Consider the following 16,907-nt stretch of genomic DNA (forward strand, 5'->3'; position numbering starts at 1 on the left):
TCCGCATCGAAGTGCAATCGTCGGCAGGTACGTTCACTCGTGATATTATAAACAAGGAAACCGGATGATTCAAATCCTCTTCTACGACATTATGTTCATCTTGACCATGCTGGGTGTCTTGGTATGCCTCCGGTGTTATGTTTCATGTATCTGCTCCAACGAGCTAGGCAATTCTGAAACCATGCTTTCACTTGAAATCATCGACATTTCGAACTCCATCCAACGTTCCACTCTCGCCAAGATCAGTTATGTGTTGTGCCATAAGCTATCTTCCTAAAGATTTCAAGGTCACTGTGGTCATTTGCTAAAAGTTCACGCAGTATGAGTAGAGTTTGCATGGCAAAGCAGCCTTGAGGGCACGAGCGTACATCCTTATCTACCATTGACAGTGTAATCAGAAGTCTTTCCGTAAGGCGTTCCTCTGAAGCTTCTGTACCCGTCCTTCTTATGCTGCGTATGTGTTATATTACTATGCCCCCCTTCGACAAGATGGCCTCTGTAAGTACGTCATAGCTGCTGACACATGTGAGGAAGAGTCACTCATGCCTAGGTTAACAGGACTCGGACACCTGTGAGATAAGCCATTACGATTGGATGGCGTAAATCTGAACATAAAAGTGATATTTCACCCAAGAAGACGCACGTGAGCACACTTATTTGAGGTCAATGTCACAGTTCTTTATCTGAAGATGGCTGCGCCGCCATATCTCTCTCAAATAATTCATGGCCGGGGAAATCAACTCTTGGCCTGGAGTTTTCAAAGTTTCGAAATTAGGTACATTAAATAAGCGAAGATAAAGTTACTTCGGGTTCTCTCTTTGGTATTTACCAGTCTTATCTTATTCATCCTCTCCTGAGATCTTGGTCTTCACTGGTGATAGCTCTATCAGATAAGGCAAGCCAGCAGCCCGGCGATGAGAGCCAAGCTGACACCCTGAACAGCAGCGCCTGCTGTGGGAACTGTGCTCGGGGTCATAGTTGATGTCATGGTAGCTCCCGTCATCGTTGAGGTCATGGTGGCGTTCATACCTCCCGTCGCAGTGGCATTCTTCGGGGCCATGGCGGGCTGGTAGCTAGCGCAGGTTGAATTGGTCGAGATGGGGCAGCTGTCTTGAATGCAAATAGCCTGCAGTTGAGGACCCTGCTCTGGGATGGCCGTGGTAGGCGGGCTGCAGCGCATGCCAAAGAGTTGGTTCAAAGCCATACCGACTGCCTTGAGGTCGTCCTGGGCGACACCAAAAGAGGCAGCAGCCATGGCAACCTGGGTAATGAAATAGCCAAGCTCATTTTGGTCCAAGTCCATGAACTTGTGTACCTCGTACATGGAAGCAAAGCCGCTGTACTTGGGGAAACCGGCCATGCCGTATTGAGAGCAGCCGAGAAGGGCACCGAAGAATTGGTACAAGTGAGTCAAGAGGAAGCTGAGTGAAAGCTCACGTTAGCATTCTTCGGGTGATTAACAGACTTGAGTGGGTTAAACTCACTATTGCTTGGATGTGTCGTCGTTGGCAGGCATGTTTTTCATCAACGGGGCAGCACCGCCTCCATCGAGGAAGTTGACTGACACACCGGAACTGCCGCCCCGGTTCGATGAAGCCAAGTCTCCGTTGAAGTAAGGAAGGAGGTTGACCTCAGCGCCGTTGTACATGCCAGGTGCCAGGATACCATCGACCTTTATTCCGACATTCGGCATCGTATCTGATTATACTCGTGTGAGCGGCAGGGATCTTGAGATACAATAGCGGTGTAACTTACAATTTCCAATAACAACAGTGTTGACCAAGAGCGTAAGGAGCGTGTATTGGTTCGCGCCAGTGTTGTTCTTCAACAGCGCCGTTGTGTAGTAGTCGCAGATGGGAGTGTCGGCAGGGCGCTGGGCAATGACCCCTGTGGCAATAGCCAGAGCAAGTACGATGTTTTTGCAGTACATGTTGATTAGCTGATACAGCCCGATTGTCGACTTGGTGATGCAAGGTATCAGAAAGAATTTGGTGAGTATTTCCAACGTTTATCAACGGAGAGCAATGTCCAGCTTATAAGTGCGACGTGGGCAAGGCTGATAGCGCAGCCGACTTCCATCATCGTCATCCATAGGCAGCATTGGTGCCGTTTCAGTCACTTGTCTCTCAACAATGTCAGTCAAATGACACCAGTCGGGAAATGATGGTCTCGTCAAGCCTTGGCACTAGTTGTGACCAAGAGTTTAAAGCTAGTAGACTGCCAGGCACTAGCGCCGGGCCAGCCCAGATCCGGGGAGAACAATGTCCACGTCGGGATAGCAGCTTACATCTACGGAATTAAGTCTTTTCTTATTGGATGGCTGAAGCCGTTAAAGCCCCGGATTTTAGCTGTCCGGATAGTCTAAGCCAACGATCCGAATCCCGAGGGCCGGGAGCGTCAAGGAAGCCGCCAGACCGTTGTCTTACCCAGTGTTCCACGTTACTGGGATCCCTACGTGGCATGTCAACAAAGGCAATGATCTGATGAACACGTCCCAGCAAAGTTCCCATATTCTCCATCGTAACAAAGCTGACCTTCGGATCAGTTCGTTCCCGGTACCTGTTTCCCCAGTTGATCAGCAGAAACCTATCTAGTTGGGCAGGAGACGGAGGAACCTTTATCTTCGACGGATAGATTGCGTCCCGACTTGAAGAATAGACCATTTCTCCTGGAGGACTATGTTCAGTTCTCCTGGAGAGTGCAAAATGCTCTTCAAATCAGCCGTAACAGTCTGGTATGCATTCCTTAGCCCACGTTCGTTAGGCCACCCTTCAAACTCATCCACCCATAAAACGTCATTTCATCAATTCAGAGATGTTTGTGAACTATGATGTCCTCACTCGGCATTTGAATTGATCAACAAGGATTTATTTTCAGACCGGCAGAGGGTTATCGGGTCGTGCAAAATCTGGGATTCCAGCCGGCTTGAAGAATAACAAACTTCCACAGCTCTGCTAGCTTCTGTGAGCTTCTTCAAACCCCTCAATCGCAACCTATCAATACTGTGGCCCAATCAGCTTGTGCCTAGTTCATAGCACCGGGACCCCGAATAGCCAATAGGCGCGACTAGCTTGTCGTTAGGTCCTCTACATGGGTAGGTCGGCACTTCTATGGATTTGTCACAACCACAGACGGCTTCAACTTCGTTGGTATGCCTCCCCAGAGTGATTTCCTTCTATACAATCCACCTATGTTCTCAGAGTTGCAGCATTAGGAACAATCGAGCCACTGATACTTGGTTCAATGATCAGTGAAGTGGTGCCAGCGTGGGAATCAATGAACACGGATTGATGTGCCTGATTTGCACTCTATCCACTTATAAAGTACGTATAAGTGTTCCAGACGTTCTTCACCTACAGAAACAGTGAGATTCTATCCCGATAGGGAAGTGAATGAAGAAGCTAACAAGAAGATCCCTCTTGATGAGGACCGCCCATAAGTGAGCTAGCTCGATTCGCGAAACGTTACTCAGACTTACTACAGTCGATCGACTGAAATCTAGCGGTAATTGATTCCCTATCTAGGGTAGAGCGTCTAGGCATAGGTAACAGAATTGTAAGCTGTCTCTTTGCCTGCCTAAGGTACCTGTTGGAAGCTCATGAAGATGCCCCTGGAACACTCTTGCCTAGGACGCTGAGAACATTTGACGGCACGCGTGGAACGAAAGCAAAGGATCATCACGGTTCAAGAACGGATGAGACTCGGGTGAGAAAGTTGGGTGTATTTGTCCAACGACCAATTATACTGATCCCACGACGCGACTTGTGTGAAGCTATCCTCGTGGCGTTAGAGGTACATGTAGCGACAAGACTATGCGGACGCTACGCATCCTGACGCCATGACAAGCGCCTTCCAGTAGCCAGATGGATTGGGACAAGTATCATATCCGGGGGAGGTAGAACGGCAGGCGTTGATAGTTACGCCGAGGCAAATCGCAATTCCAAAGATGATCCTCAAGATAGGAGACGCCGCAACAATAAGATTTCATCACTTAGCTGTCCAATACTGGCACATTGTGCACTGCCAACACGCGGCTTGACTCTGTACCGAAGGTGCAGCGCACATTATGGATCAGCTGTCAAGACGGTCCCACTTGTTGAGGAGATAAAGCTGTCCAAGACTCCAAGTCAATAGGAAGGAACTACAGAAGACTTGCTGATTAGAAAGGAAGATTGTGAGCTTGCCTGCCTTGGGTACTGCACACAGCTTTGTAAAAGACGTGTTCAAGTCCTCAAACCGGCATTTTCTAAGTTTTCAAGGACTCGCGGACAAAGATATCGGACTCAGGCACTGGGCCGACGAACTCTAAGCAAGAGGGAAGGTGATGTGGGGTTTGAAGAATGAATGATATGGACAAGAGTCCTGATATGAATGAAATGAGAGAAAGACAGAAAGGCAGAATGACCTGACTAGTGAGGCAAACCGTCCATCCACTCAATAACCGAAAGTGACGCCCGACCGGAGACTAATATCTGATTAAGTTCTTGAGGGCCCCCGACCTAGCCGATACGCCTTAGTCGTGCTGACTAGCTAGGCCAGGCTTGAACTTGGGTCATTGAATGTGCTGGTAAAGACTAATATCTTTGATATTTTGAAATAACATCAGGAACTAGACCACGGCTTGCTCAATCGGTGTTTCTGATGGCCGCCAATACTCAATTATGGAAGATGTGAAGTATCAACGGCATGGTTTATGCCCTTAACGTTTGCAAATATCGAATCATGCTATTTGACACCCGAGAGCCATACGGAGAACAAATTTGCGGCAAAGAAAAGCAATCTGCGACATCCCCACATGGAAAGACAACACCGACAAGCCAAAAAGGAACGAGAGTGAATGCTTGGATTCGGGGAACGGGTTTGGATGAAGTTTGCCGATGAGTAAGGAAGGGTAGCGGCTGTGGCGCGGTTAAGGCAATAATTAGTAGGCTTATTTCTGTAGACAATGACTGTCCGAGGACCTGTTCCGCAGAATCAACAGCCGAACTGGGTCTTGACAGTATTAGTTGATGTCGAGATGCAAGTGAAATTGCAAAGGGTTGGTGGATGAGTTTGTGGGTTGTCATCCAGTCGGGGGATGGCCGACCTGTTGAGCGGAGGGTCGAGTCCGTGGCTGAAGACACAGTACGTACTGTGACTAAGGTAGAGGCCAGACTAGGCCCAAAAGAATGACGGGCTTCTGAATAAAGTGGCGCAGATGATGCGATGTGCGATTTGGTGGATCTGATAGGAGCGCCACAAACGCTTGGACGAATTAAGCTTAGCGTAAATCCCAGCTAGCCAAGGGTACGTATCTCGCCATTCACCCTTGTCTCCACGTGATGTCAGATGAGCACGGAGGCTCGGCAGCGGGTCTTTTGGCCCCCTGCAGGCCTCCTGGACTCTTGGAGCAATTCCCGCATTTCTCGTCTTTCCGTCTCATTTCTGCCCTCATTTTGTCTGCCCACCCTGTGTATCCGTAGAATGCTGATGGGGGACATCACCACTACCTTACTCCGTACACCAAACTCATTGAGCCCCCCCAAATACTCCGACTTCCATGCCCGATTCATCTCTGATTCTTTGAAGCCAACGCTGCCCACCTTCCGAACAGAGCCAAGAGGTCTTTGCGTCGACACGGCGATTTTCAACCCACAATGTCCACTCTGTCGATTAGCTCTTCCCCCCCCCCCTGAGAACCCCGGCCGAATAAGCGGATATTGGGCTTCTCTCTACCGAGTACGGAGTACGGAGGGAAGACCCTGTCACTGACTCTGATGAACGTCGAACATTATATAATAGGTAACCAAATTGACAGGGCATCGCACCCAGCACTGAGGAATCAAGAGCCACTGTCGAGTTTCAAATGGCTCACTGTGCCATTCGGCTCATTGTCGCCGCCGGAACCTTGCGAAAGCGAGATGGGTTCTGTCTTCGTACGTTTAAAATCTTAAAATCAACAATCTCACGTACCAAGCATGGATTTCGCGTCTTGCCAACCTCATATACGAGCTCCCTTGCCGGTCTACCGCCTCGTCAATCTCTTAAGCTTCATGCGGAGTTACATGTCTGCGGAACTCAATATTGCTCAAAGCTAAGCAGCAATCATGACCTGAGGTCAAGTCTCCGCAATTCATCTGCCGTCTCTGCAGCACCGAGTCAATAGCTTGGTAGCTGCACGTTGTGCCGGTGCGAATCTGGGGTAGACCGTAGAATGCCCCGAGATTCCGGGACTTACAGCGCCTTGCCCGCCGCTGGTTCGTCTGGTCTTTTGCTTTCATGTCCATGGCGAACGCTAAAGTAGGCAACAGGTCTGCCGTTCGTCTGAACAATCTTCCTCTTTCCTGGCTCACTCGGGCATATTGCAGCGGACTGCCCCCGGCAATGTCTCCTTTTGTCCTGCGGACCAATTTCACCGTCAGCCCTTCATCTCCTCAACTAGTCATCCCCTCACCTTGACAATAAAGATGACCGAGGGGACAATCCGCCGACAGCCCGCCAGAGGAGCACTTCCTGTGTTCTCCAAACAACGGCAGGGTGTTAGCACCAAAGTAAAGTACCTTAAGCTAAAGTCCCCTCGGTTGAATTGTCTGCCTTTAGCTTCTCGCAAGCTTCCTTGAGCTTTGGAGTGGTTATGAACTTCCCCGCAATCATCACACTCTCCGTGCCATCATTGTTGCGAGCGCGAGCAGCTAGGAGTCGCAAATGCCACTGTAACCTCGAATGCTTATTTCCCAGATCCGCCGTCCAATCGAGCAAAGATCAGAGACAACGTTCTTATGTAAATCCTACGGCACACGGCTACAGCGGGTTCCTGCCAAGTCGTCCCCAATTCCCATCAATCATGCCTTTTCCCTGCTCTTCCTCCACCCGTCCGGAGCGGGACTTGGGCAACCCCTGGTTTCTCGAGCCCTGTCCCTCACCCTTTCCGCTTCACCCTTCGTGATCTATCTCGCGCAGCCACGGCGAGGAAGCCCTGGTCGCCGGCCCATGAAACAATCATTCCGCCAATCAACAAGCTGTTGCAATTTATCACGAGCCCTTGCAAGAGGTAACCTCTCCGGCGGACGCCCGCTCTTGGAAGTTGGAATCCCGCGAAAGAGACCAAGGGGCCTTCAGCACTGAGCATGGCGAGGAATTGTCCCGGCCTCCCAAGATGTGCGCTGGCCGGGTGCCAAGCGCCAAGTCCAGACGAACTGTTCTTGACTTTATAACAAAGTCGATCACCCTCGTTCTAGAAACCCAGGATGAGAAGGCTCTCTTGTCCTATGACTGCTTGACCTTATTCCAACTTCGCCCTCTCACTCTCTCTCGTTCGCCAGGCAAGGGCAGCCCCTTTACAGCCAAAATGGCGTTGAACACTCTTCTTCAGGTCTTCTTCTTCACCATCCTTTCCTTCGCCTCCTCTGCTTTGGCCGCCTTCGGCGTTACCACCTCGGGTAGCAACTTCGTTGTCGATGCCGGCTCATCCAACACTCTCGTCTTCCAAGTTTCCAAGTCCAGCTGTGACATCAACTCCATCAAGTACCGTGGCAACGAGCTTCAGTATGCCAGCAAGGGCAGCCACATCAGCTCTGGTCTCGGAACCGCCACCGTCGAGGCCACCACTATCACGGCCAGCACCGGTAAGGTCATCAAGGTGACCTGCACCACCTCGACTCTTACACACTACCTCATTGTCAAGGAGGGTGAGGCCAACATTTACATGGCGACCTACATTACCGCAGAGCCAGATATTGGTGAGCTCCGCTGGATCTCGCGTCTGAACAAGGACACCCTCCCCAGCGAATACCCCTTCGGCGTTGTTTCCACCACCGCCGGCTCTAGCTCCACCGTCGAGGGCTCCGATGTCTTCGTCGTCAGCGGCCAGACCCGATCCAAGTTCTACTCCAGCGAGCGCTTCATCGATGACAAGGTCCGCTGTGTCTACGGTACAAGCCCCGAGGAGATCCACGTCTGCGTCTCCGTCGAGCCCAAGACTGGTTTCGAGCTCTCCTCCGGCGGCCCCTTCTTCCGCGACATCAACACCAACAACGCTGGTGACTCTACCAACCTGTACAACTACATGAACAGCAACCACGCCCAGACCGAGGCCTACCGTATGGGTCTGCACGGCCCTTACGTCCAGTCCTTCTCCCGCTCCGGCATCCCCAAGAACACCGACTTCAACTACGACTTCTTCAGCGAGCTCAGCCTGAAGGGTTACGTCGCTGCCTCCGGCCGCGGCACCGTCTCCGGCACCGCCTCCGGCATCACCGGCAGCTTCCAGCGTGTTGTCCACTGGTACAACGCCAACGCCCAGTACTGGACCTACGCCTCGTCCACCGGCGCTTTTACCTCCCCTCTGATGAAGCCCGGCACCTACACCATGGTCCTCTACCAGACCGAGTTCAAGGTGGCCACTAGCTCCGTCACCGTCTCCGCTGGAAAGACTACCACTGCCAACATCGCCAGCACCCTCGCTGCCCGCACCACCCTTTGGAAGATTGGCGAGTACGACGGCCAGCCTACCGGCTTCCGCAACGCCGACAAGCAGCTCCGCATGCACCCCTCTGACAGCCGCATGAGCAGCTGGGGTCCTCTCACCTACACCGTCGGCACATCTGCCGTCAGCGACTTCCCCATGGCAATCTTCACCGCCGTCAACAACCCCGTCACCATCAAGTTCAACCTCGCTTCCGCCCCTGGCGCTGCCACCCTCCGCATCGCCACCACCCTTGCCTTTGCCAGTGGCCGCCCCCAGGCCAAGGTGAACAGCTGGACCGGCCCGGCCCCTGCTGCGCCCACCAAGATTGACTCTCGTGGCGTTACTCGTGGTGCGTACCGCGGCCTCGGCGAGGTCTACGACGTCAGCATCCCTGCCGGCACCCTCGTTTCAGGAGCCAACACCATCACCATCAATGTCATCTCCGGCAGCAGTGGTGACACTTACCTGAGCCCCAGCGTCGTAAGTTTTGACTAGAGATCATTCGAATTATAAGTATTGATGCTAACTCATGTCCTAGATCTTCGACACCGTTGAGCTCTTCCAGTAAACGCATGCTGGTTCATATCCGGTATCAAAGGCCTACATGTTCCTGCTTGAGACACAGCAGAGTAGGCATTGCATCTGAGATGGAGTTGAGATGCGTAAACAAACACTTTGAGTCTTCACTGTATATATTGGACCTGTGGTCAACAGCACATATGCTTTCATCGTACATAATTCTGCGAATAGCAGTCTACATACCCGGGTGAGGTGGCCTGCCATCTCACGAGTCAAGATAACTATTCTATCGTCTTGCCATGCATCGAGAGCCTTCATTGCGTCTCCGAGGTGACACAGCAAAGAATACAACAAGCCCAACGCTCCGATATTTCCGTTACCATTCGCGTAGACGCGGGAATCATGCTCTTTTGATACTCCACGCCTTTGTACATGCATTGCAATCGAGATGCTTTTTGGGGCGACCAAGTGAGCGAGTAGTAATGCAGTATCGTACAATTGCTTGACTTCCTTCACTCGTTTTTCATTTATTGGCTATCCGTGGCCGCTGCTTCGCTTGATGTAATAGGCCGTCGAGGTCTGATTGCATGAGGTCGTTGTAAGTCGTGCAGGGAGTGCCGGTTCTTTGGCTCAATGGTGTCCAGGAAGATGACTCGACCATGAAACGATCGACACTATAGGGAGCGGCACGGGAAGATCTGTCGATATTGCATCGTCAGTGCGGTTGCTCAAAGGCAGAAAATTGATATGTTTCATACCCGGTGGGATACTCTACTAGGCTCTGGCTTGAGCTGGCTTTAGAGTGTGACATATTCGTTGACTATTTTCCTCGAGAGTTTCAAGGTTTGCGCTCGGTTCGGATCGACTCTGGGGTAGCGGTCGGCCAATTTTAGGGAGAAAAGTACAGGTCTAGTTTTGGTCACGATGCAATTGGCTTTGGTGGTTAGGTTGAGAATTATCCGCAGTTGGATTTCGCGATTACGCCTTCCTATCGCTTGCGAATTGAAGGACCAAAGTTGCCCTCGTTACTGCCATGACCTTCATCTTACCATCCCGCTCTTATAATAACACCATGATGAATTCGTGAGGCTCAATTGCAGGCTCAATTCCATACCTAAAGACCAAGGGAGGATCGAAGGAGGTTGAATTAGCATCTTCTCGACATTGGCTCCGCTTCTGACATTGAGTAGACGATACACTCCGCCTGCGCAATGGACCAGTTGTTGCCATTATCCAATGGCAGGGCAAATTCGAAGGACCGGCGGCCGGCCTGCGACGGGGCAACCAGAGAACCCTGGCCGATCTAATCTCAACTGAAGCTGGGACGCTTCAGGTCCAGACGAGTGTCGACATCCACCAAGTCGCGATGGCGTGCATTAATGGAGTCGCAATGTTGGACAGACGCGATCCTCATAGGGCTGATTGCCAGTTCTGGCAGTCAAACAGGCCCACTGACGGTGCCAGTGCTGGGATATATCGGACGCCTGGGTCGGCGCCCTGAGACGAAGCATGCTGATCTCGTTCGTGGCTGTTAGGGAAATACCACGTTTCGTTGGACCGTTGTAAGTGAGACTAGGTTTATTATGAGTATATCCCTAACAGGCCACACTGGTAGAAACATTGATTCTGCCTGCCCGCCACTGTCAGAGAAGCAGAACGGCACCGGCCACAAGCAAATCAGAGGTCCAGTTCTTCTAAAGGGGGTATGCTGGCCTGCAGCAAGCTGCGCGCCAGAAATAGGGGAGGCATCCTCGTCCGTCACGCCCGCATTGTCCAATGATAGAAACTTGTTTCTTGCGCCAACGACGGTCGTGGTCATGATCCAATCACAGCCTCCAGCTGAGCCCACCCTTGTTATGCTGAGATGGTTCGCACTCTAAGTACTCCGCATAGTTTGGGGGGCTGAGTCTGGAGGCAACAGCATGACCGAGGGGGAATTACCCTTCTTCGAGTGTCGCATCCCAAGACTCGATTCAATTCGCTTTTCTGTCTTCTTTCATCACTCTCGTTAATCATTTTCAGTGCCTTGTTCTCATCGCCATCATAACGACAAGTGACGGACGGGTTTCGAGAAGGGATTTCTTGAGCAAGGGCAGCCGGAGAACTGAATGTCAAGGCCAACCCAGTAAATCGGGTACAAGTGTCATTCCGGGCTCTGCTTTCACTGAAGACGCGTCAGCATTTCAGAATCAGCGACTTCGAGCAGATAAAAGAGTATCAGTCACGATGAGCGACGAGCAGTCGTTCACGGTCGAGATCCCGATCCGACCTCGGGAGCCACGTCACCGGGATTCAACCTTTGCCTCGCATGCCAAAATCGAGGAAGTAGTTCACTCACCACCATTTGAACACCACTTTCGCCTGTCGCAACCTGTGCACCACCAGCAAAAATGTCCCGAGGGCCTGAAGATCATCTCAGGTGTCTATGGGAAGACATTTCGTGACCGGTCGCCGACCTCATCGACCATGAGCTCGACTCATGTCCCCGACTCAGCGACGACCTGTTCAATGCCCATGTCCCCCACCTCATCGACCTTTACAAGGGCTACGACTCCTGATATTGATGGCCCTGAGCGCTTACCAACACCGTTTCTTGCGTCGCGGTCCGGTACGAGCGGACATCGTTACAGAGAATCATGCGACTCGGGATCGACGTTCGTGGACTCCATCATGGGCGAGAGGTTTCCGGCGTATCCGGAATCCATCGGTGCGGGTCACAAGGAGGATCCACTGCCGCGGATGGACATCATCGAGGCGGATGAAGACGAGCAATCTGAGTTGCCTCACACGGCGGGCACCCCAAGGTAATTCTTGATCCATGAGAGCGGTGCTATTCCACATGCGATGCTTATGCCAAGGATAGGCCGCCGTCGCCGGACGAAACGCCCGAGTCACCCCGCGAAGAGCGGGTGCCACCCCGGCCCCTCAATGAGAGGATGAGCTTCGACTCCGGCTCCGATCGTCTCTCGCGTGCATGGGAACCCATCACCCCAACACCCATTGACTTCTCTAATGAAGAAGCCGATGCAGTTCTCGACTATGTCTTACAAGTCACTTACGGTGTAGAGCTGGAAGAGGTTACCATGCCACCTGCCTTCCTCCGCCATTTCGTCTTCAGATTTATCCAAGACATTGGGAGATTTGCTTTCAATGGATTCCCCGCCGGAACACAACTAACCCACACTCAATCCACGTCGTCTAATGGTTCCTTGCCTCTAGCTCGGAGATCAGGGTCAGGTCGAGGGTCCCAAAACGGCAAGCGCAAGAAGGGCGACACCGGCCGTGCAGATGGGGATGATGATGGCGATGACTTGACGGATGACGATGGAGACTCAAGCGTGCCGTTCAAGAGGGCCAGACAAACACCACGAGAGGCAGAGGGAGATCTTCGACTGAGCTGTCCGTTTCGCAAGAGGAACCCGCATAGGTTCAACGTGAGAGAGCACCATTCGTGTGCAATGACTTACTTCCCCAAGTTTGCCGAGCTGAGGTGAGTATCCGACACTTGGAAGCTCACGAGCTGTGCTCTGACGCTTGCTAGGCAACACATCGTCAAGCAACATAAGCGCAATGACCCTTCATCCTTCATGTGCGACCGCTGCAACCGAGACTTCCCCAGCAAGAAGGATCTCAGGGATCACCAGCGTCTACCAAAGGAGCAGATGTGTGACGTTTCCGACCACGACCCAGAGTCCGGCATCGACGGCCCTACAATGACGAAGCTTCTCAGTAGGAAGCGAGCCAGTGGCATGAGCACTGAGGTACAATGGAAGGAGATCTGGAACCTGTTGTTCCCTGACGACGATGACTACAGGGTTCAACCTTTCGGTATGCCATATACTCCCGTCCAACACAGTTTTTCCAACCCCAAGGTACTAACGCCGACTAGACTTCTGCCCCGTTATCGAGCATTTCGAGCTGCAGAACCAGTTCATGAACAGTCTGAAAGATGTCGAGGATAGCCTGCGAAACAAGGGCATGACTCCCCAAGCGCTGGAGACCATCGGGAACATCTATCGCAATCAGTTCATCCAGGTCATTGAACAGTGCATCGCCAACGCACAGAACATGCCCTATTCGAACCGAAGCAATCGAAAGAATGAGCCATCACCGTCCCGCCTCCTAGCCCCACGCCACTTGACTCGCACTGTGCCTCGTCCAGACTCGGGTGTAGACGTCGACGAGGGTTCGGAAGATAGCCAGTCTGTCGCCATCTTCCCTGGAGGCGGATTCGACGGGCAGGGTATGCTCGCCCACTCCGACAGTGTTCGAACAGTCAGAAGGGCGTCATCAACCCCGGAAGAGTTCAGAGGCTCCGCTCCGCCAAGGACGCTGCAGCCCCTAATAGAACAGCTGCCCGCATCCGACTTTGGTCTCGGATGCTCTCCCCCACTGCAGAAGCAGTCACATTCGCAGCAGCAATTGTCTCAGCAGCCGCCAATCTTCGACCAACAGGCGGAACTCATGCCAATGGCAAATGGGATGACGCCGGAGATGGCCGCTCAACTCTGGGGCTACCATGATGGCACCATGGTGCTGACGTCAGGGCCATCACCCAGCAATTTGAGCATGTATGCGCCTGTGATTGACGCCAATGGGCAGCCCCAGTTCCTCGACTGGAACTCGGGACTGCAGGATCATAATGGGATGTACGACTTCTCGGGGTATGTGCCTCGATAGAGTGTGTGTTTGTAAGGAGGAAAAGCCTCGTTGTAAAATTAATGTATGAATGATGGATACGCCATAAGCGGCCATGCGCCGCCATGACTTCAGATGAGGACCGCTGTTGTGGCAACAGCTGGCTGTAACATCGGTGGCGGTACATAATTTTGAGGCCCCAGGTGGTTTACACCTGATTCAAAGAGTTATGTTTGAGATCGGCAACACGCTCAGGTCAGAATCACCAAGTAGATAATAATGTAGTAGACTTTTCGCTTTCATTATCATGGCGCATAGAGTGTGCGGCTACGCTCTACCTCCAAGAGCGGATATTGATCAGCTGAAGAGGGGCAGCTTCCCCATGGGTTGGTGGTCTCAACCGTCCCCAAATGTTCGTTGATTTAACCTATGCTCTCTATGTCAAACGAAATCACAGCACTTGTGCTGATCAGGACTATTCTTCAGGAAACTCACCGAGTACTCAAGCAGTAAAAACATTGTCTTTTGAATGGTAAAAGTAAGTTAGCGGGTGGTGCATGAAGGTGTCTTACATAATCACGAGATGATCCAACCTGTCTCGGCCAAGCGACCCCGCGATTCACCTTGGAATTGCATAATGTCTCAAGTAGCCGTCCAACTACATCTCCCCGCTTCCAATTGTGTTGAAACTACATTCAAGTTTGTCAGTAAAGGCCTTCCTCAATACTGACAAGCCATCGATAACAACTCCTTGCCGCAAGGCGCACCTCCGGCCTGCTGTGCCCACCGGCCGCTTACCCCTCTAACCGCGCCTTCAAAGTTTACGCCCATCGATATGGCCTGGCTTAGTACTTCATTACGCGCTGGCGAGTCGCGTCTCTATTTTCTCTGCATCTTTTTCGGCATTGGCGCATCTGTCTGGGGGTAAGTTCGTCCTCCACTCCACCTAGCCAACCAAATATGGCGAGCCATCGAAGACACGAAATGTCGTTGGGTGTTGATGAGAGAACCGTGGCCCTAAGCCATCTGGTGGTTCCAAGAGCTTGGTGGATCCTAATTACTCAATACAGATACAACATTGGCATACTGTCTTCAGTGATAGTCAGTTCAGGCTGGCGCGAAGCTCTACATCAGCCAACACGCGCTTTAATCGGAACCGTAGTCAGCGTCTACTACACTGGAACCTTCATCAGCTATCTCTGCATTTCCCATCCGATCACTGACTGGCTTGGTCGTCGGTATGCCGCCTTGTCGGGAACAGCTTTCGTTTGCCTTGGCGCCATACTGCAAGCCACAAGTGGTGGCAGTACAGCTCGCGGCACCATGCTCGCTGGAAGACTCATCAGTGGCGTTGGAGTTGCCGTCGTGTCTACTTCAGTGCCGTTATACCAAGCGTAAGACGTTCTAAGCTCACTTCCAATGCGCGGGCGCTGATCGGTTTTCTAGTGAGATATCGCCAGCACACAAGCGCGGCCATTTTGTAACGTTGAACCACGTCGGCTTCATCGCTGGCATAGCGCTGGGTTTCTGGTAAACTAAGACAACGTTGCCTCCATCTGAGAAACCTCTAACAATGACAGGGTTGGATATTTCATGAGATTTTGGTCCTCCGATGCAGGCCTTTTCTATGGCTGGAGATTAACTATCCTCTTGGAGATAATCCCCGCAATGATCTTTGGGCTTGGGTTGCCTTGGGTCCCCGAAACGTCAGTACTCCAATTCAAAGAAGACTGTTTGTACTAACACTGAAAAAGTCCCCGTTGGCTTGTTGAACATGGAAGGAAAGACCAGGCACGCTCGACCCTTCGCTGGCTCCGCGAGGGAAGTTTCGACGACGACGAAATTGAGCATGAATTCTCAGCCATCGTCAAGAGCGTCGACGAGTACCATCAATCCGGCAGCAACTGGCTTTCTTTATTCCGACAAAAGCCACTGTTTAATCGTCTCTGGCGAGCGACCCTGCTACAATTCATGGCCTCAAGTTGTGGTGCTACTGCTATTAAATACTTCCTCCCATGGCTATTGAGGCAACATGGCATATTCTCCCATACTGCGTTGCTAATCAGCGCTACCGAATCAACGGTCAAGATAGGTTTCACGGTTCTCGAGATGTTTATCATTGATCGGTTTGGGCGGAGGAAATGCCTCGTTGCTGGTTGCATCATCATGGCTTTCTCACTGCTGGTAGGTGAAAGGTTACGGGAACCCGTGTGCAAGGACTGCAATTGCTGACAAGCTTCTCTCAGATCAATGGAGCCGTGCCTCTTCTAGACCCTCAGCGTAAAAGCCCAGCCACCGATATAATCTGCGTGGCCTTCATCTTTGTATATGTCATTGGCTTCTCTCTGGGATTTGGGCCAACGGCATGGGTATACAACACAGAGGTACCCCTCGATGATGCCCTCTTCCGTGCCTTGAGACAACCACTGATCTCGACATGACTATAGATGTTTCCCACCTCGGTACGAGCACGAGGCTTGAATTTCGCCTCCGCTGGTGCCTCTGTCGGTTCTTCTATCGTCACTATGGTGTGGTCTGCGGGCATCGGATATATGGGCAGTAACATCTACTTCATATTCATGGTCGTGAACATTATCTGCATTCCGGTATGAAAACCTCGGACTTATTGCCTATGAAATCCCTAAATGCTAATCAGTGCTATAGGCCATATATGCGTTCTTTCCCGAAACCAAGGGTCGGGAGCTGGAGGACATGGACGCGCTCTTCGGTGCCATTGAAACAAGACGGAGTGATTTCGATAGTAGGTCGAACACCCCTGTCTTCCATCACACTGATTGCCTGACCAATTGATAGATATCTCTGAACATCTCTTGCAAGATGATGCTCCTTTCCGCGACTCCGTAGAATCGGCGACTGGTATAAACAGAGAGCAGGATCGTGATTAAACTCAGACAACGATCTTGTCCCCGGATGACGAGACACTGCCTATGGTCTTCCTTGTCATGCGAGTTTTGCATCAAGAAACGTTGATCACGAGACATTCATTCTTGGTCAATGCTCACTCAATTTAAATCAAGATAAATAAAATGCATATCAACTAGCCGCACCAGCTGGAACCTATGTGGCACTGTCGCAATCGTATCTTTTGTTTCAAGTATGCTGATGGGCTACTCCGTTGAAGGCTATATAATTGGGTACATCGTATGCCAGATTAGGAATTCATCTTTTTATCCAGGCAGCCCCCTATGGAGATTCAGGCTAATTATGAGAACAATGTATGATAACTTGGCGATGGTCATCTCATTACTACGCCTCTTCGGCTGCGTGTGGTGGATGGTACGAT

General features: G+C 51.6%; 5 protein-coding genes across 5 annotated transcripts; 3 read left to right on the forward strand and 2 right to left on the reverse strand.

Moving 5' to 3' along the window:
• Nucleotides 1-886: 886 nt before the first annotated feature.
• CPAR01_00602 (uncharacterized protein) lies at nucleotides 887-1,930 on the reverse strand (the record flags this gene model as incomplete). The annotated part of the gene is made up of 3 exons (XM_060484892.1): nucleotides 887-1,421; nucleotides 1,485-1,698; nucleotides 1,756-1,930. 3 exons carry the CDS (start codon nucleotides 1,928-1,930, stop codon nucleotides 887-889), a joined length of 924 nt encoding a protein of 307 aa, XP_060355749.1.
• A 5,397-nt stretch (nucleotides 1,931-7,327) lies between these two features.
• On the forward strand, nucleotides 7,328-9,014 carry CPAR01_00603 (rhamnogalacturonase; the record flags this gene model as incomplete). Its single annotated transcript, XM_060484893.1, has 2 exons — nucleotides 7,328-8,926; nucleotides 8,985-9,014. 2 exons carry the CDS (start codon nucleotides 7,328-7,330, stop codon nucleotides 9,012-9,014), a joined length of 1,629 nt encoding a protein of 542 aa, XP_060355750.1.
• Nucleotides 9,015-9,488: 474 nt separating this feature from the next.
• CPAR01_00604 (uncharacterized protein) lies at nucleotides 9,489-9,626 on the reverse strand (the record flags this gene model as incomplete). The annotated part of the gene is made up of 1 exon (XM_060484894.1): nucleotides 9,489-9,626. The coding sequence occupies one exon, from the start codon at nucleotides 9,624-9,626 to the stop codon at nucleotides 9,489-9,491; it is 138 nt and encodes a 45-aa protein (XP_060355751.1).
• A 1,565-nt stretch (nucleotides 9,627-11,191) lies between these two features.
• CPAR01_00605 (uncharacterized protein) lies at nucleotides 11,192-13,645 on the forward strand (the record flags this gene model as incomplete). The annotated part of the gene is made up of 4 exons (XM_060484895.1): nucleotides 11,192-11,769; nucleotides 11,829-12,455; nucleotides 12,507-12,793; nucleotides 12,855-13,645. 4 exons carry the CDS (start codon nucleotides 11,192-11,194, stop codon nucleotides 13,643-13,645), a joined length of 2,283 nt encoding a protein of 760 aa, XP_060355752.1.
• A 793-nt stretch (nucleotides 13,646-14,438) lies between these two features.
• On the forward strand, nucleotides 14,439-16,509 carry CPAR01_00606 (uncharacterized protein; the record flags this gene model as incomplete). The annotated part of the gene is made up of 9 exons (XM_060484896.1): nucleotides 14,439-14,527; nucleotides 14,674-14,997; nucleotides 15,050-15,133; nucleotides 15,184-15,309; nucleotides 15,358-15,787; nucleotides 15,850-15,987; nucleotides 16,051-16,209; nucleotides 16,268-16,364; nucleotides 16,418-16,509. 9 exons carry the CDS (start codon nucleotides 14,439-14,441, stop codon nucleotides 16,507-16,509), a joined length of 1,539 nt encoding a protein of 512 aa, XP_060355753.1.
• Between the last annotated feature and the right edge of the window lie 398 nt (nucleotides 16,510-16,907).

This window comes from Colletotrichum paranaense, assembly GCF_030867605.1.
Source record: "Colletotrichum paranaense strain IMI 384185 chromosome Unknown Scaffold_1.1, whole genome shotgun sequence".
In the NCBI taxonomy this organism is placed as follows: domain Eukaryota; kingdom Fungi; phylum Ascomycota; class Sordariomycetes; order Glomerellales; family Glomerellaceae; genus Colletotrichum; species Colletotrichum paranaense.